The sequence below is a fragment of the Chaetomium strumarium genome (assembly GCF_033439665.1).
Source record: "Chaetomium strumarium strain CBS 333.67 chromosome Unknown B0T15scaffold_6, whole genome shotgun sequence".
Lineage (NCBI taxonomy): Eukaryota > Fungi > Ascomycota > Sordariomycetes > Sordariales > Chaetomiaceae > Chaetomium > Chaetomium strumarium.
In genome coordinates, this window is record NW_026944434.1 from 151,058 (window position 1) to 177,053 (window position 25,996).

The 25,996-nt window shown below is 56.4% G+C and overlaps 9 protein-coding genes across 9 annotated transcripts; 4 read left to right on the top strand and 5 right to left on the bottom strand.

The window, feature by feature from the left end:
• Window positions 1–1,741: 1,741 nt before the first annotated feature.
• B0T15DRAFT_486432 (endo-1,4-beta-xylanase-like protein) lies at window positions 1,742–5,053 on the top strand (the record flags this gene model as incomplete). Its single annotated transcript, XM_062866358.1, has 4 exons — window positions 1,742–2,047; window positions 2,141–3,012; window positions 4,289–4,598; window positions 4,733–5,053. 4 exons carry the CDS (start codon window positions 1,742–1,744, stop codon window positions 5,051–5,053), a joined length of 1,809 nt encoding a protein of 602 aa, XP_062718633.1.
• A 351-nt stretch (window positions 5,054–5,404) lies between these two features.
• B0T15DRAFT_257907 (uncharacterized protein) lies at window positions 5,405–7,278 on the bottom strand. Its single transcript, XM_062863274.1, has 2 exons — window positions 7,143–7,278; window positions 5,405–7,072 (listed from the first exon to the last, which is right to left on the bottom strand). The coding sequence occupies exons 1-2, from the start codon at window positions 7,212–7,214 to the stop codon at window positions 5,756–5,758; spliced, it is 1,389 nt and encodes a 462-aa protein (XP_062718634.1). The 5' UTR covers window positions 7,215–7,278; the 3' UTR covers window positions 5,405–5,755.
• Window positions 7,279–8,220: 942 nt separating this feature from the next.
• B0T15DRAFT_257972 (cytochrome P450) lies at window positions 8,221–10,383 on the top strand. The gene is made up of 5 exons (XM_062863275.1): window positions 8,221–8,649; window positions 8,712–8,748; window positions 8,822–9,906; window positions 9,974–10,120; window positions 10,220–10,383. Exons 1-5 carry the CDS (start codon window positions 8,428–8,430, stop codon window positions 10,265–10,267), a joined length of 1,539 nt encoding a protein of 512 aa, XP_062718635.1. The 5' UTR covers window positions 8,221–8,427; the 3' UTR covers window positions 10,268–10,383.
• A 1,631-nt stretch (window positions 10,384–12,014) lies between these two features.
• B0T15DRAFT_258021 (uncharacterized protein) lies at window positions 12,015–13,463 on the top strand. The gene is made up of 5 exons (XM_062863276.1): window positions 12,015–12,328; window positions 12,404–12,440; window positions 12,514–12,581; window positions 12,640–13,016; window positions 13,079–13,463. Exons 1-5 carry the CDS (start codon window positions 12,146–12,148, stop codon window positions 13,401–13,403), a joined length of 990 nt encoding a protein of 329 aa, XP_062718636.1. The 5' UTR covers window positions 12,015–12,145; the 3' UTR covers window positions 13,404–13,463.
• Window positions 13,464–14,316: 853 nt separating this feature from the next.
• B0T15DRAFT_486437 (uncharacterized protein) lies at window positions 14,317–16,295 on the bottom strand (the record flags this gene model as incomplete). The annotated part of the gene is made up of 5 exons (XM_062866359.1): window positions 14,317–14,362; window positions 14,558–15,152; window positions 15,204–15,720; window positions 15,790–16,082; window positions 16,142–16,295. The coding sequence occupies 5 exons, from the start codon at window positions 16,293–16,295 to the stop codon at window positions 14,317–14,319; spliced, it is 1,605 nt and encodes a 534-aa protein (XP_062718637.1).
• Window positions 16,296–16,540: 245 nt separating this feature from the next.
• B0T15DRAFT_401570 (uncharacterized protein) lies at window positions 16,541–17,122 on the bottom strand (the record flags this gene model as incomplete). Its single annotated transcript, XM_062865117.1, has 1 exon — window positions 16,541–17,122. One exon carries the CDS (start codon window positions 17,120–17,122, stop codon window positions 16,541–16,543), a length of 582 nt encoding a protein of 193 aa, XP_062718638.1.
• Window positions 17,123–21,615: 4,493 nt separating this feature from the next.
• On the top strand, window positions 21,616–22,441 carry B0T15DRAFT_258077 (uncharacterized protein). The gene is made up of 3 exons (XM_062863278.1): window positions 21,616–21,888; window positions 21,992–22,248; window positions 22,418–22,441. Exons 1-2 carry the CDS (start codon window positions 21,676–21,678, stop codon window positions 22,220–22,222), a joined length of 444 nt encoding a protein of 147 aa, XP_062718639.1. The 5' UTR covers window positions 21,616–21,675; the 3' UTR covers window positions 22,223–22,248; window positions 22,418–22,441.
• A 1,155-nt stretch (window positions 22,442–23,596) lies between these two features.
• On the bottom strand, window positions 23,597–24,408 carry B0T15DRAFT_486439 (kinase-like domain-containing protein; the record flags this gene model as incomplete). Its single annotated transcript, XM_062866360.1, has 3 exons — window positions 23,597–24,017; window positions 24,076–24,179; window positions 24,217–24,408. The coding sequence occupies 3 exons, from the start codon at window positions 24,406–24,408 to the stop codon at window positions 23,597–23,599; spliced, it is 717 nt and encodes a 238-aa protein (XP_062718640.1).
• Window positions 24,409–24,927: 519 nt separating this feature from the next.
• Window positions 24,928–25,763, bottom strand: B0T15DRAFT_559274 (P-loop containing nucleoside triphosphate hydrolase protein; the record flags this gene model as incomplete). The annotated part of the gene is made up of 4 exons (XM_062870501.1): window positions 24,928–24,963; window positions 25,026–25,236; window positions 25,295–25,362; window positions 25,449–25,763. The coding sequence occupies 4 exons, from the start codon at window positions 25,761–25,763 to the stop codon at window positions 24,928–24,930; spliced, it is 630 nt and encodes a 209-aa protein (XP_062718641.1).
• Window positions 25,764–25,996: the final 233 nt, after the last annotated feature.

Here is a 25,996-nt window from a genome sequence, read left to right on the forward strand (position 1 = left end):
GTCTTACTCTTAAAACGATCACTGATTCAAGGATAGTGTCAGTGCCGCGATAAAGTCACACTGAGCGTTCGGACCGATCTGCAGTGCGTCAACCCCAACTGCCAGCATCACCGATGTAATAATTGCGGCCATGATCAAGGCGCAAGGCTTTTACCGGAGCCTAGGAGACATTAGAAACAAAGGAGAGTGTTTCCCATCATCTCCATGAACACACCGGCAAAGCCAAGGGTTCGGGACCGACCAAATTCAACACTCGCTCAAGCGACTACGAAGTATTGCTCGGAGTTAGGTGGCCTATAAGTGTCAACCCGCGGAGAAGCCTTTTTATTTCGGAAACGTTGGTTTTCGTCCGGTAGAGAGATGAACATACGGCGGAGGAACTGAAGAAGCAGTAACAAGCATGTGGAGGCAACTCCGGGATCTACTACTGGACATTACGGAGACAGTCGTATTTTTGGTCGGATGTTTGGTAAGGGATGATCGTTAGCGATCTGCTTTTCAGAATACCACTAGCAGTAACTTAAGAACTACTAATGCTACGATTTATATCATGCCTGGGGCTATAGGTCATACATGCGAGCCATCATCATACCCGAGAGTAATTGCGCTGCTACCGGACACAACACAATGTACATAAACCACAAGCCCTGCTGCCTCTCCTCATGCCAAGAGCAGGGTGCCTTGCCCGGCCTCAGTCAGCTGCACCACGAATGCTTGATGTCGCGCACCCTGATCGCCATCCAGCCGCGGTAAGGATAATCGCCTGAGTCGTAAACTGAATCCTCGTCCAAGTTGTCCGCCTCTAGCAACCCTACCCACCCCTCAAGGCTCATCACCGGTGGCAAAGAAGTTCTGTTTCTCCTCCAGGTCTATCGGGCACCGTAGCGGCGCCAGCCCCTCGTATCATCGGGATCACTCCTACTAATACTAATAGTAGTATCTTTCTCTATGTCGGCCACCTATCGCCCAAAGTAATCGGCCCAGGCTTGCGTTGCGGTCCTTCACGGGAGGCTTGTCGTCGTCCCAGATGCTGGTGGGATCCGCCCAAAGGTCGGCGTCCGGCATGGCTGCGGTGGCTTTTGCGATGTTGGCCTCGTTATTTTGCCGAAGAAGGAACCGGACTGAGCCGTCCAAGTCAGCCAGAACCCCAAAATGCAACCCAGCCCAATCTTCAGGCTAAATGCCACGTGGGAGACGCGGAGTCGAGGCGTTGGAGAACCGGGATTTGGGGGCTCGCTAACGGCCCGCGACGCGCCGGGTGGGGAGGGCAGAGCGCCAGCTTCCGGGTTGATGTCGGCTTGGCTTTCCCGATTGAGATACTCACGGAACAAGCTCCGAAGAAAACTGGGTCGAATCGCCGCTTGCCATGCCACTCTCCGCCCTCTCCCAAGACTGTCAGACGTGGACCTGCGTGACCTGCTACCCCAGCTTCTGATCAGATTCGACCAGCTTCGATGCACAATCAACCGGGGGCTGGGGGAAATGGCGGTCGGCTGATGAAATGATGAGATCCAGAACACGAAGACTGCAAGGGCATGTCTTCCCGGAACCCGGGGATGTCGAGCCGCCGATCCCATGGCACCGAGGGTTGAGCACTCGAGGGCGGTGGAGGACAGTCCCGTCCGTATAAAGCTTCCCGCTTTCCCCTTTGTTTCAAACGGGCCTCTGCACCCGGATCACCACACGGTTGCTCGGCAGCTCCTCGTCGTCAGTGTAACCTCAACTGTCAGACGCCGAAACCATGCATTCCAAAACCGCTCTGGCAGCGCTCCTAGCGCCTGCCGCCGTCTCGGGCCAGCTCAACGACCTCGCCGTGCGGGCCGGTCTCAAGTACTTCGGTACGGCCCTTCGCGAGGGCGCCATCAACAGCGACACCAGCTACGCCGCGATCCTGGGCAACAAGGCCGAGTTCGGCCAGCTCGTGCCCGAGAACGGGCAGAAGTGGGAGGCCACAGAGCCGTCGCGCGGCCAGTTCACGTACACGCAAGGCGACATCACGGCCAACACGGCCAAGAAGAATGGCCAGGGCATGCGTTGCCATACCCAGGTCTGGTACAGCCAGCTTCCGTCGTGGGCAAGTACTAGTATCCTCTTTCCGCCGCCGGGGACTACAGCACCGTGCTGACTTGCGCCTCCACAGGTCCGGGACGGGTCGTGGACCAAGGACACGCTGAAGGCGGTCATGGCGACACACATGAACAACGTCATGGGCCACTACAAAGGCCAGTGCTACGCCTGGGACGTGGTGAACGAGGCTGTGGCCGACGACGGCACGTGGCGGCCCAACGTCTTCCTCAGCACCTTCTCGACCGACTACCTCCCGCTCTCCTTCAACCTGGCCAAGGCGGCCGATCCCGACGTCAAGCTGTACTACAACGACTACAACCTCGAGTACAACGGCGCCAAGACCGACCGGGCGGTTGAGCTCGTCAAGATCGTGCAGGCGGCGGGAGCGCCGATCGACGGCGTCGGGTTCCAGGGCCATCTCATCGTCGGCAGCACCCCGTCGCGCAGCAACCTGGCCGCGGCGCTGCGGCGCTTCACGGCGCTCGGCGTCGAGGTGGCCTACACGGAGCTCGACATCCGCCACTCCAGCCTGCCGGCCTCGTCCGCGGCCCTCGTGACGCAGGGCAACGACTTTGCCAACGTGGTCGGCTCGTGCCTCGACGTGGCCGGCTGCATCGGCGTGACCGTGTGGAGCTTCACCGACAAGTACTCATGGATCCCCGAGACCTTCCCGGGCCAGGGCGACGCCCTCCTCTACGACAAGAACTTCGGCAAGAAGCCCGCGTGGACCTCGGTCTCGTCCGTGCTCGCCGCCAAGGCCACCAACTCGCCCGCTTCTTCTTCTTCTTCTCCTGCTTCTTCAAGCTCCTCCGCGGGCCCGGGCACTACCCTCATCACCTCGACCAGGACCACCACCACGCCGCCCAGCACCACCTCCTCGGCCAGCGGCGCCCTGCAGACCCAGTGGGGCCAGTGCGGCGGCAACGGCTGGACGGGGCCGACCCAGTGCCAGAGCCCCTACACCTGCAAGAAGCAGAACGACTGGTACTCGCAGTGCCTGTGAGATTGTTCTCTGAGTCCGGGCTTGACGAGTTAGACACGGCAAAAGCCGAGGTCACGGCAAGTGGTGTGTTAGTTTTGCAGCGGTCGATTCTTCCTGTATATACTTGTCAGTTTCGCCAGCTATAAATACGACTGATGCGGGTCGTGCTTTGGTACACCACTCAAGGAAATCGTTTCGACTTGGCTTCAGATCACCTCCTTGACTCAATTGTGTCCAGGCTGTGCCGGATTGGCATTGTCAGCGAAGTCGTTCCATCATTTCCGAAGACATGATGTAAAGCTATTCATGAGGCCTCATGCTTGCTCAAAAGATGCCTCTTGGATAGCTTTTGGATATTTGCAGTCCTAAGAACCCAGGCCGTGGAAATCACATGGTGAAAGCGCTGAATCTGGATGAGTTGAGAACTTGAGTGAAGTGAGGACGATGAAGTGAGCTGTTCAGTTGACAGTCCGGAGGACCCACTCAGATTTTATTGCTCTACATGGTTCCATCTTTCGGATGAAACACCTTCCTGAGCTTGCTTCTCATCTCCCCCCATTGACCCAAGGTCCATCCAGACCAGCGAATATCGGATCAGTTTACTGCAGAGCACAGATGGATTCAATCCTGCCAGTCTGGCAAGGTACGAAGCGGAGGAAATCGTCCTGTCGAGAATCACAACCCCTCCTATTGGTGGGGCTGTCAGGGGTTAAGGTGAGGTCCGACACTTGTGACATCATCGAACCTTGCAGGTAATACAAGCTCAAAGCTGCCATCGAGTTACAGCACGAAAGAAAGCAACCACTCACAAAGCAATAATTTCCAAGCAATAAACGCCAATGACGCGCAGATCGTCCAAAAGTTGCTGTCGACCTGCCGTATCCGTGTTCTGGCCCAGCATCGGCAAGCTCACCACGAGACCTCTTCGTCATCATCGTTGCGTAATTATGTCTTTGAAAGCTCAAAGCAGTACAAATGGCTCCTTCCCGACGGGTACAAACGATGTCTTTGTACAACAATTCAAGGCATCCGTGCAAGATCCGACACGATAACTCCCATCCGCCGTCCTATTTAGTATCGACCTCCCTCCCCCTCCCGAGCTCAAAAGCACTTTTCACACCCCACCATCATGTTCCGGCAAGCTCTCCGCACACCTACCACCACCGTACTTGCCCAACCAGTGAGACAATCCCTCGCCGCCCGCAGCACGCACGCCACCCGTTCGCTCTTCGCATCCAGCCTCCGCTTCCAGTCCACCGAAAGCCGCTCAACCTCGTCTTCTTCCTCCCCCTCCGCAGCAGCCATGGCCGCCGGCGCGCCGACCAAGGTCTCGGACCGCATCAAGCACGATCACCGCGAGCTGGAGGAGTACTACAACAACATCAAGAAGGCCACGCGCGACGAGGACAAGGCCCAATGGCAGAACCAGTTCGTGTGGGAGCTGGCCCGCCACTCGCTGGCCGAGGAGATCGTCGTCTACCCGGCCATGGAGAAGCACCTGCCCGACGGCATAAAGATGGCCGAGAAGGACCGGTCTGAGCACCAACAGGTACATCCCATCTATTTAGTAATCTATCAACCTTCATATACTGCTTTCACATATATATACATTTACACACATTCGCATTATACGCTCCACTGATAGGCTGACAATCCCGTCCCGTCACCCCCCTCCCAACACAGGTGAAGGAGAAGCTCTACGAATTCCAGTCCATGCAACCGTCAGACCCGAACTTCATCCCCGCCATCGACTCGTTGTGGGAGAACCTGGCGCAGCACATCAAGGAGGAGGAGCGCGACGACCTTCCCGCGCTAGAGAAGGCCATCGGCGCGCAGGACTCCGAGGCCATGGCCGCCAGCTTCGCCCGCACCAAGCACTTCGTGCCCACCCGCAGCCACCCGTCGGCGCCCGACCGTCCGCCCTACGAGACGGTCGTCGGTATGCTGAGCATGCCGATGGATAAGCTGATGGACATGTTCCGGAAGTTTCCGGAGGGGAAGTAAAGGTGGTGGGATGTGTATGTTCGTATTCGTGGTATGTATGAGTATTATGATAATGCTAGCTAGTTCGGCCTGAGGTCGAAGGCCTCTCATGCCAATGATCCAAAGTATGGCTATTACTATCTGGTCTGGTATAGTGGATAGGGTATTGTGTTTGTGTATTGCGCCCCCAACCGCCAACGGCCAGCGAGACTTACTGATCTTGCCGGTATTGTGCTGCAGTTCGCGGTTGATGGAGGGAGTTCCTCCCGAACCCACAACTTGATAGGTTTGCTCCGGCCCCAGCGAGATCGGGGCAGACGGTACACGGACACGGGACACGGTGGAGCCCGGGATGCCACTACTAGGGATGCATGGATACTGGTAGTAAAATGTCTTGCGTTGTAGGTAGCTAGTGATATATGTTAGGTTTGGACCCGGGTCACTATGATGCCTGTTAAACTGTGCGGCAGCACCTAATGTTGACCGGGCAAGACCTTGGCCCGGGAGAGTGGTGCCGTAGAGATGTACGGGGTGGGTGGGAAGACTCGGGGAGGTAGCTGCTGGAGGATGAGGGGAGCAATGATCTTGTAAATGCTCCCGCAGCGTGGTTGTCCTCGGAAGAACAACGACACCACTAGATTGACCTGTCCCGCGGAGGTGCTGGATGCTGCGCGGCGTCAGCACCAAACCTTCACCCCAGGGGGTTCTCCAACGCGAAAGCGGTCAGCCCATGCACATGTTGTGCCCGGCGATCCAACCAAGCGCCCAGGCCGAGTGGCGCTTGAAGGGACCGGTGGCCGAGGCGGCAATGTCGCGGATGACGCCCGGCGCCCAGCCTTGCATGAACCAGTAGCCCTGCAGGGCGGCCGAGTGCAGCACGACACAGTAGTACGACAGCAGGGCCAGGGCGGCCTGGTTGCGCTGGCGCAGCAGCGGGATCAGCCCGTCCGACATGTGGATGGGCCAGGCCAGCAGCACGCGGTACTCGGCGATGGGCGCCTTGTGCAGCGCGTCGCGGATGACCGACACGAAGCGGTAGGCGGCGCCGTGGATGACGGCGCGCACGCGGTCGTCGGTCTCGGTCTCGGCGATCTCCACCAGGAAGTCGCCCACGGCGAGCTCCACGCGGTCCAGCGCCGGGTTCGCCTGCGGCTCGGCGCCGGCCTGCTGGAAGAACAGCGCCGACAGCGGGCCCGACCGCAGCAGCTCCTGCGACGAGTCCAGCACGCTGCCGATCCCCTTGACCAGGATCAGCACGTCCACGAGGTCGTCCAGCGTCGGGCCGTTGGCGGCCTTGGTGCCGCTCGTCGACCACGCGGCCAGCGACCCGATGAAGAGCAGCGCCGACGCGGTGAAGAGCGCATGGCAGTTGGTCGGCGTGATGTTGCTCAGCGCGGTGCGCATGCGGCGGATGCCCGCGTTCAGGTGCTGCGACGCGCGCAGCGTGTAGGCATGGCGGTTCTCCGGATGCAGGTGCGCGAGGTGGTACGACGAGATGGCCAGGATCTGGTGCAGCAGGTAGACGTGCACGAAGCCCTGCTTGGGGATCTCGTTCTGCCAGAGCCAGTCGGTTTGCTCATCCTTGGTCGGGCTGAGCATGAGCGTCCGGAATGCCGACGACGTGAAGTGGTGGAGCAGCTCGAGATCAAACACCCAGTTGGCCGTGTCCTCCTCGGGCGGGCCGGTGACGAGCCTTGTCAGATAGGGGAACGGATCTGGCGAGTGCACCGACGGCGAAGTCGCCTGTGCGACTGCTGACCCATTTGTGGGCGATGTCGCGTGTTGCGCCGCCACCGCTGCGTCATGATCTCCCGGCGCGTCCGACGGGGAAAGATGCGGCTCGGACTTTGGCTTGAGGAGGACCGGCTGCGGCTTGCCCCGCCGTCCTGTTCCCGAGCGCGGGCCTGGTGACGGGCTGGCTGATGCGCTGGGCCCTAAAGTCGATGGCGAGGAGGCAGTGGCACTCTGCGGCTGCGTGGAAAGGCTGCACTCGATGCCATGTCTCAGACAGGCTCTGCATGACGGTTTGGTTTCATCGCACTACAGTGGGTTCAAGCATTTCTGCAGTTAGCGGCATTCTGCTCTCTACTGAAGGAATTGTATCACTTGCCTTGACCCTTCGCTGCTTGCATCGAAGGCACCCGGTACGGGATTTGGTATAGCCCAACCGCAGACGAGCCATCCTCTACACCTACGACCTCTACGGAGTAGGTCCCGCGGAAAGCGAAAGCGAGCTGGCCACGGACGGCCACGGGGGTTTGCGGGTACTCGGTGAATGGCCGGACGGCAGATCGAAGTGGGAGGGTGGGGTCGGCTAGAATACAGTGTCCAATCACAGCTTGTTTGATAATGGATTACCTCCTGCGGGATCCAAGTCCCATCTCAGGGCGGAGCAGCCGGGCCATGGTTGCGAGGTTACCGCACTGGCACTTTTACATTCCTACTCCGTACGCATATGCGTTTGTAAGTACACGGCTTCTGCAACTGCTAGGCCAATCTTACTAACAACGCCTTCAGCATCATCAGCTAACATTTTTGTATGCCAGTCGGCACTACGCAGCATGGGATCGGTCCGCTCCATCAGTCGAGGAACCCATCTCTAGACTCCCCCACATCTACGTTACATACCGCCCCACGCATTTGGCTTTCATCAGCATCAAGACAAATCGATATCTGAACCGAGACCGAGAGTTGGAATGTTAGCCGAATGCCCACGCATGAAACTTCTCCGCAACGCGGACTCTTACATCTCCCCGGTCACTTTGTGTATCCATCGTTTCAATGCACATTGTATTTTCCGGCCCTGCCATACTTAGTTCTTCGCGCCTAATTCCACCTCGCTATGTCGCCAGGGCCTGCTTTCGTGTATCCGGATGGCGTGTAACCGAGATTCGATCTTTGGAGGCCCGTCCAGAACAAAACATCCTGCTCTGTGTAGCATCGCGACTTGGAATCGTACGCGTAACGTGACTGGTCCGCCCGGATACGCAGCAAGTAGAATCCACGATGCAGCTTGGAGACGACCGGAAAACAGGTCGATATTCCCGCCAGTTCTGGGTGGCCAGGCGCTTGTTTATTAGCGCCCGATCTGCATTGAATTTGCCGGCTTGGGTCCGGCATGCGGAGCAGCCGCCAAGTTCCAACGTCTTGTCGTCGAGAGTGTTCTCGGAAGTGGGTCATCTGAAACAGCGTGATCCGGGCATTGTACACCACATACTTGTACGAATGCGAGTTATGAACTGCAGGTGACAGGGTAGTATATTGCAACGCGTGTGTATTTACCACGACTGCAATGCGCTATATAGAGCGCGGTGTCCCGCCTCCAGCCCACCTTGACATTGTAGCCCGCTGCCCGACCGGCCACACCATCGTAGAGAACATAGGAGTCCAACACCATGGCAGATACGCAAAGCTTCACAGAGGCTGTGGGGGCGAAATTGCCCCTCATTCTACCCACTCTCGCCGCCTTCCTTGCCGTCGTCCTCCTCCAGAATGTGTTGAGTCGGAAGCCGCTCGCAAACATCCCCGTCGCAGGCCAAGACCTCGGCAGCGATGAGAAGCGGAGGCAGACATACCTCGTCAGGGCAGCCGACGTGTATCTTGATGGCTACAAGAAGGTCAGTTTGAGCAGCATGTGATGGCGATGTTCCACGCAGCGGTGAAAACTGACACCGCCCAGTTCAAGGACAGTGTCTACAGGATTGTCACACCAAATAGTAAGTTGGAGAACAGACCCCCCCCCCCCCTCCTGTGCGGCCCTGTAACTGACCCCGTACGGCGGTTGCAAAGAATTCACCGTCATCGTGGTGCCCCCCAAGTACTTGGACGAACTCCGAAAGATCCCCGACGATGTCATCAGCTTTGACGGCGCCATCGAGCAGACGATGCACTCCAAGTACACCAAGCTGCCTGTCGGCGAGACCCTGGTTACGCACACGGTCAAGACCAGCCTGACGCCCGCGCTGGTGCGGCTGAACCCGACGATTGCAGACGAAGTGCAGGCCTCTATCCGCGCCGAGTTGCCCCCTTGCGATAACTGGACCCCGGTCAACATCAACCGGAAGCTGCTGCGCATCGTCGCCCTCGTGTCGGGCCGCGTCTTCATCGGCGCCGAGCTCAGCCGCTCCGAGGAATACCTCGACGCAGCCATCAACTACACGGTCGAGCTGATGGCCGCTCGCCGTGCGCTGGACCAAGTACGCCCCTGGCTGCGTCCTTTCGTTGCCCACCGGCTGCCCGAGGTCAAGAAGCTGGATGCGCGACGTGCGCAGGCCGACAAATTCCTGCAGCCCATCGTGGAGGCCCGCAGGCGCATGAAAGACAGCGACAAGCCGGACGACATGCTGCAGTGGGTGATGGACGGCCAAGGGGGGAAATTCAAGGAGTACACGACCGAGGAGCTGGCCAGGCTGCAGCTGGGCATCTCGTTTGCCGCGATCCACACGACGACCCTGACGACGACCAACGTGTTCTACAACCTCGCGGCCTACCCGCAGTACATGGCCGAGCTGCGCGACGAGGTGCGCACCGTCCTGGCCGAGCACAACGGCGTCTTCACCAGCACGGCGCTGCAGGCCATGAAGAAGGTCGACAGCTTCGTGAAGGAGACGATGCGCCTGCACCCGGCGGGCGCCGCCTCGTTCCAGCGCAAGGTCAACAAGACCTTCGCGCTGTCCAACGGTCAGGTCATCCCCGCGGGCGTGGTCATCGAGGTTCCCGCGGCAGCCATCACACGGGACCCGGAGGTGTTCCCGGACGCTGACAAGTTCGACCCCTGGCGCTTCTCGCGGCTGCGGGAGCAGGCCCGCGCATCGGGCAACGTGGAAGGCAGCGCCACGAACCAGTTTGTCAGCCTCAATCCAAATGTGTTGACTGTAAGCTCTCGTGCGCCAGAAGATAGCAAACAGCATGACATGACTGACAATGTAACTCGATGAAAAGTTCGGTTTCGGCCGGCACGCCTGTCCGGGCCGCTTCTTCGCCGCCAACGAGATCAAGATGATCATCGCCAACTTCATCCTGACATACGACATCAAGCTGCCCGAGGGAGTGAACGAGAGGTACCCCAATCTCTCAATCGGGTCATCGGTGAGTGCCCACTCCCAGTTTTAGATCCCAGTCCGGGAACCGCGATTCTCGTGCAGCGCTGTGAGAATGAGAACGCTGACGCATAGCCTGCCGTTGTAGTTTATTCCCGATCCCAGGAAGGAGTTGCTCTTCAAGCGGATTGTATGAGCCGCGTTCGACTGGAAGAGGTTCTCTGCGAATATGTCGGACATGGTTGTTGACTGTAGTACTATTTGTACCAATCGCTCATCGGATAGCGTGAGGCAGCGTCTCTTCTTTGCACGGCGTTAGTGGTCAGCAGCTTGATCAGCCTCGCAGATATCAATATTAGAAGGTTAACCACCAGCCCTTATGCGCCCCCGAAGCGCTCAGCCCCCTGTCTCATCACAATATTCCTCGGTCATGGCGTCCGTCTGCCCCCGCTCCCGTGTCCGCAAGTACTCGATAAGCCGAGGCAGGGCAGGCCGATGGAAGACAAGTGCTTGGGTGCAGCACCCGTGTTTATCCATGGGCACAATGCCGCCAGATTCGACAAACGGTAGCTTGTGGCGCAGACTGTAACCTGGGGGTGGGGGGGAAGTGAGAGGCGGTTATGCTTGCCCGCCATGAGCGCGCCGCGAGCAGCGTAACCACGGCAATGGACGCCCAGTCGGGCCTCAAACGCGTCCCGCATCCCAGAAGGCGGACCATCAGGAGAAGTCCCGCCATGCCGGCCGCAGTCAACACCAGCGTCAGCGTAGAACAGGCGCAGATACGGACACCCCTTCCCCTCCTCCCCTTCGGCAGGCTTGTAGTCCCTCACCAGCCATTTCAGGCCCCCTCATAGTCATAGCCATCCAGTCCGCGGCAAACACCACGTCATCCTAAAAACAACCACCTACAGCGTCTCCCGCAGACACCTCTCACCACATACAAATAGTCAAACCCCCCCTTCAGCTGCAGATCTCTCTCTTCCTCCGCCTTGCGCAACCCGGCCCCCGAGTAATCGAGGTCGTAGACGGATTCGGAGCGGAAGGGGCCACTGTGCGGGTCGCGCGGCCGTAGCTGAAGGCCAGCGGTCAGAGGGTGCTGCAGAAGAGTAGGGCGCGTGCGGCAGGGAAGGAGAGGATGTGCAGCGGCGCGTTGATGAAGCGATGGGAAGGCGCATTTCGTTGTTGTTGCGGACATGGCACTGTTGGGGCCCGTGGCCCGTTGGTGACGAAAGGGAATTGCCTCGACTCCGAAGGCAGGGCCTGGGCTGCGAGGCAGGGGATCCGTTCCATGCGCAAATCATCTACTCTGTCCAATAGGAGGCGGTGCCGGTTTGAATTGGCTGTCCCCACCTTACCCCGGCCAGGTACCGGAAACCTCATCGCGATTGGGTTAGGGTCAGTTATCGCACTGATCAACTTTTCCTGTACGAGAGGTGCACATAATGTGGCTCTGCACCTGCTCTAAAACCCCAGGTAGGTACACACTCAAACTCTTCAACCGAGGCGACATGAGCCATGTGGAGCCGTCTGATGCCGAGTAAGAAAACAGCTTGATGATACCTACCTAGTCACATCATACATGAGTAATAACATGACCGCATCCATTCAAGGACATCCTACGAGCGGGGCTGCGCGCATTTATTCTCAGCCCAGGCATCCCTACATCCATGCATCCGACAGCGCGGATCCAACATGCCCCTAACCGCTCTGGGAGATGGGGCTAACCGACGACGAGGGCCCGTATGGCGATCGCCGACGCCACCACGGTCCCGTACACTCGCACGACTCGATCCCCATAACGACTCTGGCTAACTAAGCCCTATGTAGCAAGAACAATGGTTTGTTCAGACGTGATGCTGCTCCGACTCCGCGAACCTCTCTGTCGACTCTCGTCATAAATTATAATATCCCACCACTGTGCAACAACCTTCACCCCAAGCTGAGCGGTGAGCATCCAGCTTCCAAATGGACGGTGCTTGGTCGATAATCGATCTTTACACACCAAGCAGGCTCCTGGAGATTTCCTCCAGACACGATTCCGTTCAGACCCCCACTGCCACATGTCACGCGCGCCATGGACGGATATCAGCGAGGCGACCTGCAGTCAGCTGCGGGTGAGAGTATGGCCGGAGGTCTTATCGCGTTCTCCGTCACCATGGCGCTTATGAACGTGGTTGTCGTAGCGCTGCGTTTCTACGTGCGGATCTGGGTGATTCGAAATTTCGGTCCTGACGATTGGGCGCTGGCCGTGACACTGGTTCGTTCCTTGTCCGCTACGTTGAGCCTTCGGCACTCGAGGTGTCATGATGGGTATCCTAACGAATCACCGCAGGCATCAGCAATCGCCGGTGTTATCTTGATGTCATACGGTACATACAAACATGTCCCAAGCCAACTGGTGAAACTGCGGGGTACCCCAGACTGACTTTGATGCCGACATAGGTACCAGGCTCGGGCTGGGCCTACACATCAATGCCCTTTCCCTAAGCGAAAGATCAGCCTTTCTCCAAGTATGTAGGCACCGGTTTAATGGTCGAGTTGGGCTATGCTCACATCAAATACAACCAGCTGCTCTTCGTCTCGACGCCGGGCTATCACTTCATCATCATGCTTGTCAAGGCCACCTTCCTCCTCCAGTTCCGGCGCGTCTTCCCGCTTCCGACCACCAAACGGCTGTGTGACATATTTCTGGTCGTCATCGCCATCTGGACCGTCGTCGGCGGCATCCTCGCCGTCGTCATCTGCCTTCCCTTGTCCAAGAACTGGGATCCTCTTGAGCCTACTTGGACCTGCCCGAATCGGTACCGCTTTTGGCTGGCCCACGGCATACTGCACGTCATTACCGACGTGGTCATCTTTGTCATGCCACTCCCGCTGCTCAAGACGCTACCCTTACCGCCGCTGCACAAGGTCATTCTCATGGGCGTTTTCTGCTTGGGCTTCATGTTCGTCATCATCGCGTATGTCTCGCCTTTTACTTAACCACGATGTCTAACTCCTCTGACAGTACATGCGTGATATCCGCCGTCCGACTGACCACGCTCAACACGTCTACCAGGGACCCGGATGTCTCGTGGACGGCGGCGAGAACCTGTTTCTTCTCCATCGGAGAGGTGACGTCCTCGATTCTGTGCCTTTGCATACCAACGCTACGGCCTCTCCTGGGGATGTGCCGCTGCTGCGAACGCCGAACGAAAAGCCAGGATTCCACCGAGACAGGCGGACAACGCTTTGGTGTGTATCTTATTAGTTTGCCTAGCACCGCGTCGGACGCACAAAGCTCAGCGAGGACTCCCATATGGGTTGTCGGGACGGACAGTAATCGAATATAATAATAATATGGTCGTTCTTTGCCAACATGAACGGTGCCCAATGGTTTGCATTATTATCTAGACAGAGACTCATTCAGAGCTGTTGGCGCTCATGTTTTGAGCTCTCATGCCTTTATTTCGTGTCCAACCAGCCTCTGCTTGTTCTATGAACGGTAAAGCACCAGCATTAAAGGAGGGGATCGGTGTCGTGATAGCAATTTCGCCTGGCTTGCTGGAGGTAAGGAAAGCTGCACGTTTTGATCACCGTCGCGGAAGGCGGACAGTGGCGGCCGCCCATTTCCACCCCTTTCGGGTCGTCCATCCTCCTATTGACAACGACGGTTGAAATGGTCTCGATTAGTGATAGTGCCGAAAAATACTATCTCGACGGAGATGAGGACAAATTGGGGCTTCAGACAGATTATGCTTATGCTTTTACTGGTGTTGCTCGTGCTTTAGTCAATCAAAGTAGCCCATGACGACTTAATTTAGCCTGGAGACGTGAATCTGCTTGACTACTCTTGGTTTAACGCGGTATTGGCAGAAAAGGAAGGAAATAGGAGAAAGGCAAGACATCGGACATGATGATGGAGCCGCCAGCATGATAGAGAGCCAGCTCTTGCCATACCTTGGATTTGCTCATACCACGCAGGAGCCTGCTGCACATAAGTACTAGATTGTACATGGAGTGATAACACCCATCAATCAGACACTTTATCAAGTAAACTCCCTCCGAACCAAATCCCAAACATACAGACATCGCAAAAGATTTAGGAGAAGGGATCAAGAAGCCACCAATGATGACGCCGAAGCATTACCCGATGCGTCTAGCGCCAGGGATGGCGAGCGACGAGCGAACGCATGCTCGGTTCAGCTTTCTGGTGTTGCGCCAGCCAAAACGAACGTCCGTTGGCAGGCGTTTGGCCAACCAACGTTATATCCCCGCAACATCTGGCTGTTGCCGACGCAGGCCACGACGCCTAGAGAATGTAGAGTAGTAATTGTACATGTTAGGTCACCACATGAGTTAATACCAGTGTATATCATACCAGGTCTGAAAAGCGCTCTTTCTCGGCTCGGATTTGTTCCGTGAATCGACAATCGCCTCACAGCCTGGTAAACGTTCCAAGTGCTCCTTCAGCCGTTGCTCCTGCTCGGCCAGCCGCAGGCTCCACCAGTCGTCCCCAGGATCTCGCTGTCGGACGGTGTCCCGTGCCCATGCCCAGGGAAATGCTGCCTGTACGTAGAGCGCGGCCAGGCCGTCGTGCTCGACGAGGGGTTTCAAAGGATGTATGATGTGCTTGTAACCTTTCATAATCTGCCACCCTTCATCCTTGGTCGTCCCCTTGCGGCTCGCCGCTGGGTCGTAAAGGAAGTCGGCGAAGACGACACGGATCGTAAGCGCCAGTGCGTCGATCTTACCACGCAGCCAATTGACCGTGTCGCGCCAGACTAGTATGGCGGGGTGTTTACCAACGGGCCATTCGCCGGGCATGTAAGGGGGAAAGACGAGCTCGAGGAAGCGGAGGTGAGCGAGACAGTCGGTAGGGACGGCATCTCGGAGGAAATCTGACGTAGCGAGACGATTGTATAGGTAGTACGCCTTGTTGCTGGCGGTTCCCGGGTCCCGTGCTTCGTCTTGGATTGGGGGCAGGGCCCAGAACGGGAACGCCTGGACACCGTGAACAATGAAACGGTTCCGCGAGAAGAAGACAAGCTGAGCATCGCGGTATAAGGTGCGGCAGAGGAGAAAGAGGCTGGTTGGTGGAGCTCAGCAGTTGCAGGTGAAGGAGAAGGCAGCATGTCGGCGGCGGCAGAAACAGCCTGGCGAGGGTGGTAGCAGTTCCTTGGGGTCGGCGCCAAGGCATCGGTTTAGCCGGCACCCGTGATGAATAAAAGGCTGACATTCACCCTCGGAATCTAGACAAGACGGCTGGCATACTTGATAGCGGCGATATCGCCTGCACCATGTAACCTCGGTCCAGGTGGTTACCAGGTCTGTGTACTCGAGAATAAGAAGTCGTAGCTCGCGTGGCAGGTTTACCAGAAGCGACGGTACCTTGGCAGGTGCAAGGCGAAGAGGTGAAGGCCTAGGGCAGGCTTGTCGGACAGCGCTTTCGGCTAGCTGCTGAAGCGGGCGGTCCCATTGTTTGCAAAGCCGTACATGGCAGTCTTTAAGCGGCGGGAAGGGGGCGAGAGGGGCGACGACAAGCTGGCCAGCCTCCCGTGCATACTCGTGCTGATGGTCGATATCGCAGACTAACGAGAGAGCGAGACGTCCAGCGCTAACATGGGAACACAAGTGGACCGCAGCCTCGTGCCATGTAGTCAATATAGCCTGGACTGTAAGCTTAGAGGTCGACTTTATATCCGATGAGCTAGAATCGAGCAGCGGACGGCGGTGTACACTCCCGTGGTGCTTTGCGCAGTGGGCACGGTCACTATTGGGCCGCGGCTCATGCTCGACGTCGACGTCGCCGTAACAGCAAGGCGGCGGGAAGTTGTGCGAGTCGACGCGATGGTGACACGAGCACTCGTTAAGACCGATCTTAAGGCTCGTCAAAGAGGAGACGGCCGTTGACGAGAGGGCGTGAAGCGGTCCAAGAGCGGCCTCGTGTGAGTAGAATATGACGAATTGGTTGGCAGAATACAGCAGAGTGGCTACTTCGGCGTACAGGGTGCGGCAGGACAGCAGTAAGCCTGTAAAGTTGCGCGTTGGCGGTGGGGTGAATGCCGACACGACTCTCGACCCGGGAGACTTCTTGCGCCGCTTGCGGCCATCCAGGTAGTCCGTGTAGGGACGCCCGTCACGGCGCGCCACGCCGATGTCGAAGTATATGCGATGGCGCAGGTGAGGAGGGAGCCGTAGCAGAGTCGGTGCCAGAGCGGCTGCTCCTCCATGTCTCGCGTCATGGTTGGTGCCCGATGGCTGTTGGCCACCGTCACGGTTGACTCGACAGGATTGGTGGCAGTTGGCTGTCCGAGTCGACTGTTCAATTTCGCGTCCCGTTTAGTTTCGTGACGGAGACCTGGGAGTCTGCAGAAGTCGGGTTTGTTCAACAAACTGAAACCACAATCAAATTGGAAGCCGGGGTGCCCAAGGTACATGGTACCTACCTAATTAAGTGCGTTAATAAGGGGTGCCGCTGATTGGGCCTTCACCTCCCAATCGCAGGCCCTGTCTGGAAATGCGACTCAACATGATGCGTCACCGCTGCGACATCGCCTCTGAACTCGCCACAGACGGGGCACGTCGATTCTTCCTCTTCGGCAGATGCCCCGATCATCCTGCCTTCCATCCCCGCTTCCCGCGTCACGCTCCGGGCGGCGCTTCCCGCATTCCTCGCCCCGCCGCGTTGCTTCGCGGGCTTGATGTAAGCATCAAGCCCAACCGCCCGTGTGGACGAAGGCTGCTCTTCGTCCCCGTCCAGGCTATGCCCGCCACGCCGTCGCCTGCGCCCGCCGTAGGTTGGTCCCGCCGCCGTCGTCTCGGCAGGCATGACTGCGGAGCCCTCTGATTGAATCTGGGCTGTCGATGGCACGGCGGCTCCGGCCATGCTCTGGACGCGGCCAACCCTGCCATCCGTCAAGCGTACTTTGATGCCCCGCGGGTGGTTGCCTCTGGTCAGCAGCTGCCCGACGACGCCTTGGACTGTGCGGCCGGTGGGTTGGTCGGCCTTGAGCACAATGTTGACGGCCGCCCCCGGCACGACCTCTTTTGTGGTGGGAATGCGATGCATGATGGCCGTATGCAAAGTGGTGGTGAGTGTGGTGATGTCAGATTTCAGAGTTCAGACCACTGTAGTGTTCGCTTTGCCGGCCGTTTTGAAAAGGCGCCCGGGCGTTACTAGACCCACATAATTGTGGAACTAGCCAATCAATGTCTTGGAATAATCAGCACCGCTGCAGTTCAACCGCGGAATGTTCGTCGGCGCCTGATTTGAAGATCATGATGGGAAATGGAACAGGGCAATGAATTCGGTGTTGTTCGTTGCTGTTTTTTTGTTGGGAGAAAATCCCGTACCTTATGCAGCCAAGTCTCGAACTAAATAACTACAGGGCACAACCCTATACCTGTAACACAAAAGGGTCAGCCCCACGATTTGAATCCCAACATCAAAACGGCCTCTTCCTCTACAGCGAAAGGATCTAAAGGAACAGAAGCTGTTAGTTTGTTGCGAAACACTCTGCCTTTCCGCGTCGAAATAAATCTTTTGGAACCTTAGCAGTGTTATTGCAGATTCGAGACCAGGCGCCCTGTCAGGCTGTCACCAGTTCCGCCCTAATAACACCCACTCCGCCACTCCGGCGTTGTCCTGTATACAGTAGCCATGGCGGGCTCGGCAACGTGTTTCTGATTAAGCGGAGACTGGACTCATGCCAGTGATGGGACAGTGACTGAAGAGCATGTTGGGAATGCGAATGAGCCCACCACCTTATACTCACGTGCTCTAGGACTCAGGATTCCCGGCCCAGTCTGGTTAGTCCATTCTTATCCTTATGATCGGCGAGCACAAAACCAGGTAGGTCAACGTTGCGACAATCTGTTCTTCGTATCAACTCCGGGAATAACGGGGAGGGCTCGATGGGTCCAACGAAAACATGCCTGTTCACTTTCACCGGACAAGAGGGCCCTCGCAGGACTGGGTGGCGTTGCATGGCAAACATGGTTTGTCTAGCCAAACAACTCTCTGTTGAAAAGTAGGAGTTATCACCCTAGGGCTCCCTCAGAACATCCTAGACATCTGTGTGACAAGCTGCTGTGCCTGACTAACTCCTCCAACTTCCCGCTCCTCCACTGCTCCGTTGCATCGTGTCCACAACTTTAGGGACCGGGATTGGGTTCAGCCCAGTTTCTGAGCCACCTTAAGATGGTTGAGCTGAAGCTTTAGGTTCATCTCCTCTTGCATGGACTCCTCCAGTTGCTGTTCCAGAATGTTGTTCCGGACTCGCAGTTTGCCGAGCCTTGCGTTCTCTCTGTACAACTGATGACAAAGTCGGACGTTAGCACACCGATAGTAATACTGGATCGTAATGCGAATAACGGTTGACTTGGGGTTAGACAGAGTGATTGGAACCATTGACCTACCGCGGAACGCTCACGCTTCAATCCGGCCTTTTGCTCGACAAGGATCTCAACGTCCTCACGCAGCTCCATATTCTCCCGACGGGTCTCCCGGTAGTTTTGACGGATCTCCCGGTTGTCTTGACGGGTCTGCCAGTATAAATAAAAGATTAGTATCAGTAGTATGCACCAAGGTGGATAGATATAGAGGATGATATTGGGAGTTCCCCGGCAAGCTGGGCTGTTCGACTAAGACAAAGGCGCGGTGGAGAGGAGCACAGAGGGGAGGACGGAAAGGATGACAGGCAAGATGACATAGGATGACAGAGGATGACAGAATGGAGTTCTGGAGGCCGAAGGGAGTGACATACCAGGAGATACGCCTCCTCAAGCTCGTCGCGCGACATGCGCTTCGCTGGTCCTCTCGGATTCTCGGCGCCCGATTCGGCCTCTTTGTGCTTCGCGGTGAATGAGTCGAACCTGTCGTGCAAGCTTTCCGCAACGGCGACGAGTTCCTTGAGGTCGTCCTTCTCGACCTATCTCTCGTCAGCTTGGGCTTTTTGAGCGCTGAGTAAGACGGTTGCCCGATCAACTAGTGCCCCCAACAAAGGTCCCCGCACCTGGCAGAAGCTGGAACTCGGGCAAAATTACAGGTACATCGCCGTAGCTTTGAGTGATTGAGATGGTCTGATCCGCCGAGGATGCGCTAGGCGGCGTACCCATCCTTTTGATCGGAGCTTCAGGTACCCCGTTGCGTTCATCCCCCGAGGGCCCGGGGACTTCGACTTGGGCTTCCTGGGGGCGGCGTCCCCTCCACCGTAACCTTCCTAGCCAAGGGCCAGGCGTCCACGGCTAAGCCTTTTAAGAAGCTTGCCCTATGTAGGAGCCAAGCAGAAGTCCCGTGTTCTGGGCGGAGGCTCCTCCACCGTGGAGCTCTTGCGCACTTCATAGGAAAGTCCGACCGTACCGAGAGAATGAGCACAGCGCGTTGCAGCATTGAGTGAGAAGGCCTTATCCGCCTGGGATCAGCTGCGCGGAATACCCATTCTTCGATACGCCCGAGCACCCCTACTCCATGGGCAAGAGGTGTCCACGGTGAAGCTTTTTAAAGCGCTTGGCACGACAGAACCCCGAGTAGGCGGAAACCCCCGAAGTCGGCAACGGGGGCGTGCGGACGCCAGTGATGTCAGTAGCGCCTCAGGCTTGTGTCTTACGACACCCGCTAGTCCACATGTGGCACGTGAACTTCTCCCTGAATGCAAGCCCTTGAAAGGCCAAGCTTGCGATCAGGATCGCGACCTGCCACCGAAGCAGTTAGGACTCAGTGGGGGGTCCTGCCCCTGCGCGTTTTGAACCATACACCTCCTGCTACTGCAGGTGTCCCTACAGATCATCGCAGGTAGTCGCAGGCAGATGTCGCTTGGCCAAGCAACACCCGACGCACAGAGACAGGAGGTCTGCGCCAGGGATCAAGCAACGAGAGCGTGGTCTTACCTCTTGGTTGCGTTCGTCGGACGCAGCGCCACGACGGGCCGAGCATAGCCCCACGAACAGGCTGCAGCTCTCCTCCGAATCGCTGCGGTTTCCGGTGGCCATGTTTGTTGCGCGAAGTTGATTGTCTGCGAGGTGGGTTAGTGAAGGCTGCTTCGTCGCGGGAATGTTGGATGACGTTGGAAGAACCTTGTGGCAAAGGGGAAGAGGAGTGACGAAAAACGGGAGGAGGGTTGGAAGATTGAAGAGGAAGGATGAAAATTAAAGAAGTCAGGGCGAACGAAAATGGTGCAGATATGAAATTGTCTGGCAGGAGACCGTTAAGTCGGGTTGAAAATATTGAAGTCGGTCAAGTTTGGTATGGCAGCGCTGAGAAAAATGACTGACCAGAGAGTTTCTGGTTTTGAATGAGGAATGTGATATAATGGAAACCAACAGGGGATTACCAGAAGGCAGAGGCTTAACTTACATGGGTCAAACTGAAGATGTGCGCTGACGAAGTTGGTTGTTGGTTGTTGGTTGTTGGTGATAAGAAGGTTGGTTGGAGAGTTGGAGAATTTATGAACTGAGAGTAGAGGAGAGGAATAAGGCAGATGCGGGGCAGGTGCAATTGGCAACTATTGATCTGAATAAGAACAATAGCAGTGAATAGATGGAAGAATTTTGAGGACCAGTTGCCTTACACGAAGCGCGCGCGGTGGCGAAGGTGCTCGACGCGTACCTATCTTAGGTAACTGCCATTAACTGGCGACCAAAGGTGGAATCCAGTCTCGCAAACAGGCAACCTAAAAGGGTAATCGCGTTTTACGTGGCGGGATACCCGCAGTTGAATAGTATGGTGAACGAGGCGGCTGTGAGCCTCTGTCGAGCAGGCTTCCGGGCCACGATCACTGGAAAAGAGACCACATACCGAGAAATATAAGCCCCGAACCACGGTTCTGAACAAAATGACATGACTTGGCGTAACATGACCTGCTCCATCCATCGAAGGCTCGGGTCCAAAATAGGAGGTCTCATACTTTAATGTACTAGTACCTGGTACGCCTCTAAATCCTCCATTGGAGAGGTCGCTCGGAGTGCGGGCGTTGAGTTGTAATCCCAACGTTTTCATAATGACTGTCGCCAATAACCTCACTAGCATTCCAACAATCACTTGACATTTTGTAGATTTCTAGGCAACGCGGTAGCGGGACGACACGAAATAGATGACATGTTATGCTTCTATGATTATGGAATATGCCCTTAACAAATCGATTTTTAAAGTGATAATGAGCGATGGATCCAATTAAAAACTTGGAACTTGAGAAACGAAGAAAAGGACGTGGAAAAAAGAAGAGCAAGACATGGAAATGACGATGACACAGCAAAGGAGGAAATAAATGACAAGAAGGTAAGGAAACTAACATGATACCACAGGAGGCTTAAAGCTGTAGTGAGTGTTATACGCGCGGTTTCCAGTCAATCAATCGATTCGCTCGTTTCTGGCATGGGGTTTCAGATCAATCGCTTCCGTTTTGGCACGCATGGGTACAGGTTCCGGAATCCAGATTGAGTTTGAGCCAGCCTCGCATCGACCTGTGACCTGGTGGAGACGTACCGGTAGCCCACCAGTGAGCCCCTGTAAGAGCAAGAGCCGCGCCCCACTTCACCGTGCTTATTTCGACTTCAAACTCCGCCAACGATTCCGATGCACCCGAGCAAGCCAAAGACAAGAAGACAGGCAGCGTGTTGAATTGGATGGCCACAGACGAAACCACACCCCTCCTCCCGACCTCACAGCAAAGAAAAGTCGAGTCCGAGAACGACGCAATGAACACGGTCTTCTGGAAGATCGGCGCGGTGTACGGAGCGGCGGGCGTCGCGCTCGGCGCATTCGGCGCGCACGGCCTGAAGAAGTACATCGCGGAACCCCAGAAACTGGCCAACTGGTCAACCGCTGCCCAATACCAGGTGACATATTTACCTACGACTTCCTTACACAGAGCCCTTTCCTTCATTTTTCCGTTTTTTTCATTTTTCTTTTCCTTCAGTGAGCGCTGACCTTGCAGGGCAGCTCATCCACTCGGTCGCCCTCCTCGTGGCCAGAAACAGCTCTGTCGCCGCCACCTTCTTCACGGCCGGCATGACCATGTTCAGCGGCAGCCTGTACGCCCTGACCCTTGACACCGAACGCTTCCGATTCCTAGGCCCTGTCACGCCCCTGGGCGGGTTGTGCCTGATTGCTGGGTGGCTAGCGCTGGCGTTTCGCAAGCCCCCCGTTGGGCTGCGGTGGCCCCGGTATTGACGGGCTCCAGTTGTCGGGCCGTGGGTGTAAGGGTTTCCGGTTCTCTTAGGATGAGACTCCGAGACACTGGGGCATTCCTCGGAGGAACGCTCTTACTTTACTACTATGCTGTATATTACTCTCTACGATGGTCACATATTCCAGTTGACTGCGGGAAATACTTAACCAGATCTCCGCTCATTTTTCGCTGACCAGAAGTCTTATGGATGGTATTGGGAGTAACAGGAGCCACTGCGTCCGAATGGGGATGATGGCCTATTATGGATGCTCAGTGGGTAGGTAGTGTTAAGGCCGTTGGGGACAGGTGATGTTGACGGGGCTCTCGCGTATGACCCTTCAGTCGCTGGGCTCCAAGATGGCATTGGATCCCATTCACCGATACTCCATCAAGGATATCCGGTTGCACCAAGCGCACAACATCGACCCTGGTGATGCCGTCTAGGGTTGATAGATCAATGCTAATTATATGACTCGAATGACGAAAACTAGAAGCTAATCCTTGTACACGATTACAATAAGCTTGGGACCTACCGTATTGCCACGATCACACATTTTCGGTAGCCATGGGCTCATCTGGGCGACGCGCACCTGACCCTTAGATGTACGCCATGCAGTTCCATACTCTCCGCCTCGCGATTCCAGCTTTCTTCCCTATCACCTAGTGCGTACCAACGAAGATCATCTCTGACCAGGTCTCCGGGCATATCCAACTATCCAACGGCTTCTCACACTGTGAGGTCCAGTATCGATAACACCAATGCGGCTAAGCACACCTTTTATAATGTCACTGTCTGCAGCGCGTCGTCATTCGAAAACCCCAGCAAGCAGCGGATGGCCGCTCGCCAAAGACTGCTTGAAGCTGCGCGAAAGCATCGCGGCGCCGGGAATCTGGTAAGCTAAAAGCTGGTACTCATTTCTTCTACAGCACAAACGGGTACACTAACGGAAAGTGTAAACAGGACTGTTAATGTCTTCACTCAGCATGCACTGGCCAAATACGGCACCTGCGCCTTCGAAGTGAACACCAATGGCGGCGTGCACGGCAAAGAGGCGGTCTTCAAGGTTGGAACCAGGACATCCGCGACCTTATTGCCGATTCCGTTTCTGCCTTCCGTTCGGAAAATGATGGGGTGGACAAGGTTAAATGGGATTCGGGTCCGGCAACCGAAATGCGAGGAGCCGATCAGGAGTTTGACAAGGACTATCCGGAAATAGGACGGTACACCACGCATACCAAAGCCACGAGAGGGTGGATTAATGGTGCTGTGTTATGTAAGCTCCATCTGCCTGTTCTTGTGCTTTTCTCTCTGCCTACCCGACACCATCCTCCGCCAAAAGGCTGGCTTCTCCTTCAGAACCAAATGCACTTAATAATCAGTCATCAAATGTAGGATTATCCAACCAATCCCTGGTCTTCTCAATCGCCGACAAATCGTGACGCTCTTCCGAAGTATCGTAATTAAGAGGATCGCCGTCAATCCAGCCCGGCGTCCCGCGCGAGGGCCCAAGCTTTCTTCCAATCTCGCGGCTCGAGCCAAAGTTGACCAGGACCGGCATGCCCGCCGCGTCCACGAGGATGTTGGCCGGGCTGATATCGTTGTGAGCAAAGCCCGCCGAGTGGAGGTGCCGGACGGCTGACTCCAGCGCAGCCATGAAGGGTTCCTTCTCGGTCTGGCCCACCCCGTCCTGGACATAATCCCTCAGACTGTGAGGATGCCTGTCGAGAACGAGCCCCGTGACGCGACCCCTCCTGACGCGACAGCCGTGATAGCGGATGATGCCGGGGGTGTGGATGCTGCGAGACGGCCTGCAAGGCGTGAAGCTCATCGAGCATGAGGGTTGGGATGGCGTACAGGCAGTCGTCCTTCTTGTATTCGTAGTACATGTTCAGCCTCGGTCGCTTGATGTAGTAGGCCTTGAGGTCCACGTCATCCGGAGCAAGTGTTATCTGGGCGTCCTGTGGCACTTCAGGATGGGACGTCCTCGTCGGGTACCCGTTCAAGCGCGGATGTGGCCTGGTCCAACGTGATCTGGAGCTTTGGTATCCGCAGTAGACCGAAGTATAAGACGTCATCGTCGTCAATCACAGTGAATGCCGTGTAGAGGAATTCGTGTGTTTCTTTGTCAAACGTCTCGTAAAGACCTGACTTGGCCAGTTCGCTCCAACTCGTAATGACGGGTGGCATGGGGGTTGTTGGATGGCAACAGTAGTAATTATGATTGCGCACCGGAAGCGAAATTCTCGGCGGTATAGAAATCAAAAGAATAAAGGATGTAGGTTCATGTGTCTTCAGGCCACTTTTACTGAAACTGAGGTTGGCGGTGTGCGGCCTAGGGCAAACTATGGTGGTTGATTAACCGCGCGCTTAGGGAGGTGTTTGTCCTTTGGTGCGGGCCGTTGTCCAACGCGCCAACCACAAAGTTCCTCTCCCTCTTGCACCCTATTATCGGAGGCGGTATCATCAAGTCACGACCGAACGGAGTTAGAGGATCACTAGGGTAGCACCCGGGGATTAGGATAGGGGAGATGATGTTACATTAGTAGTATCAAAGGGACAGGTGGATTTCCCAATAGACCAAGTACTCGACTGTATACCTTAGGTGAGAGGACCTATCCCTTTACATTGCTTCCTAGATTCAAACTGCAGGCTCCGAAGGTGGACCAATTTAACTCTCACCACAAGCAGTAGTAGCAGCTGAGATCCTTAATAGATGAAACCATCTACTATACCTCGAATATACTGCCTCCGGCGTTAGTGCTTTCCCTCCTCCGCCCTGTGTCCAATTACTAGTAGCTACCCACATTAAACGCATGGTACAGCTCACGGAAGGCCGACGGCCGTCCAAGCAGCACCTGTGGCGTGTCACATTCCACGAGTCGCCCGCTCGACAACACAGCCACTCGGTCGAACCACCTAATGTGCGCGAACCGATGAAGGACCGATATAACCTTCCGCTGGCGCCATTCGGTGTCAATCACCTCCTGCATGATCGCCTCGGTTTTGTCATCGACACTGTCGCGGATGAGTTTGTTAGTACTTTAGTTCAAATCTGTCTGCTGCTAGTACTAACCTGCTCGTCGCCTCGTCCAGGACGAGGATCCTGCTGGGCATGAGCAACGCCCGCGCCAGGGCCAGGAGCTGCGTCTCCCCTGAGACCACTCGGATGCCATCAACTCCGCGTCCAGCCCCGCCCCCGCGCCAAAGATCCGTCCCCAGAGTCCTACCCTGCGGAGTGCTGTCTCAATGGCGTCGTCAGACACGCGCCCCTCGGGGTCAAGATTGAACCGGACGGTGCCCGGCATGAAGAAGGGCTCCCTGGGAATGACATTGAGTTTGGCAGGGACATCGTTCCCGGCCAGCGCTGCGATGTCGACGCCGTCGATGGTTATCACTCCTTGGTGCAGGTCGGTCATGCGTAACAGCGTCATGATTAGCGATGTCTTCCCACTCCCAGACGCTCCGCAGATGGCGAGCTTCTCTCCTGGCGCGACGCGCAGGGCTATATCTGATAGAACAAGGTTGTTATGGGGCCTAAGCATGGTCGCCAGCGTCTCAGGGGCCTCTCATGGCTGTGACATGCTAAAGATGAGGTCAAGGTATAGGCAGCAGGTGGAAACAGTCCAGTATCGCTCGTGAGACCTGTGTTTGGACCGAATCAGCTATGGCGCAAAGTGAGTGGCGGGATGGATGGGTCGCTCACGGCAATGCCGAGGTACACCAGGACAAAAGCGCCCATCAGGGCATGGCTGTATACAGGTACTTCTCTTGGCGG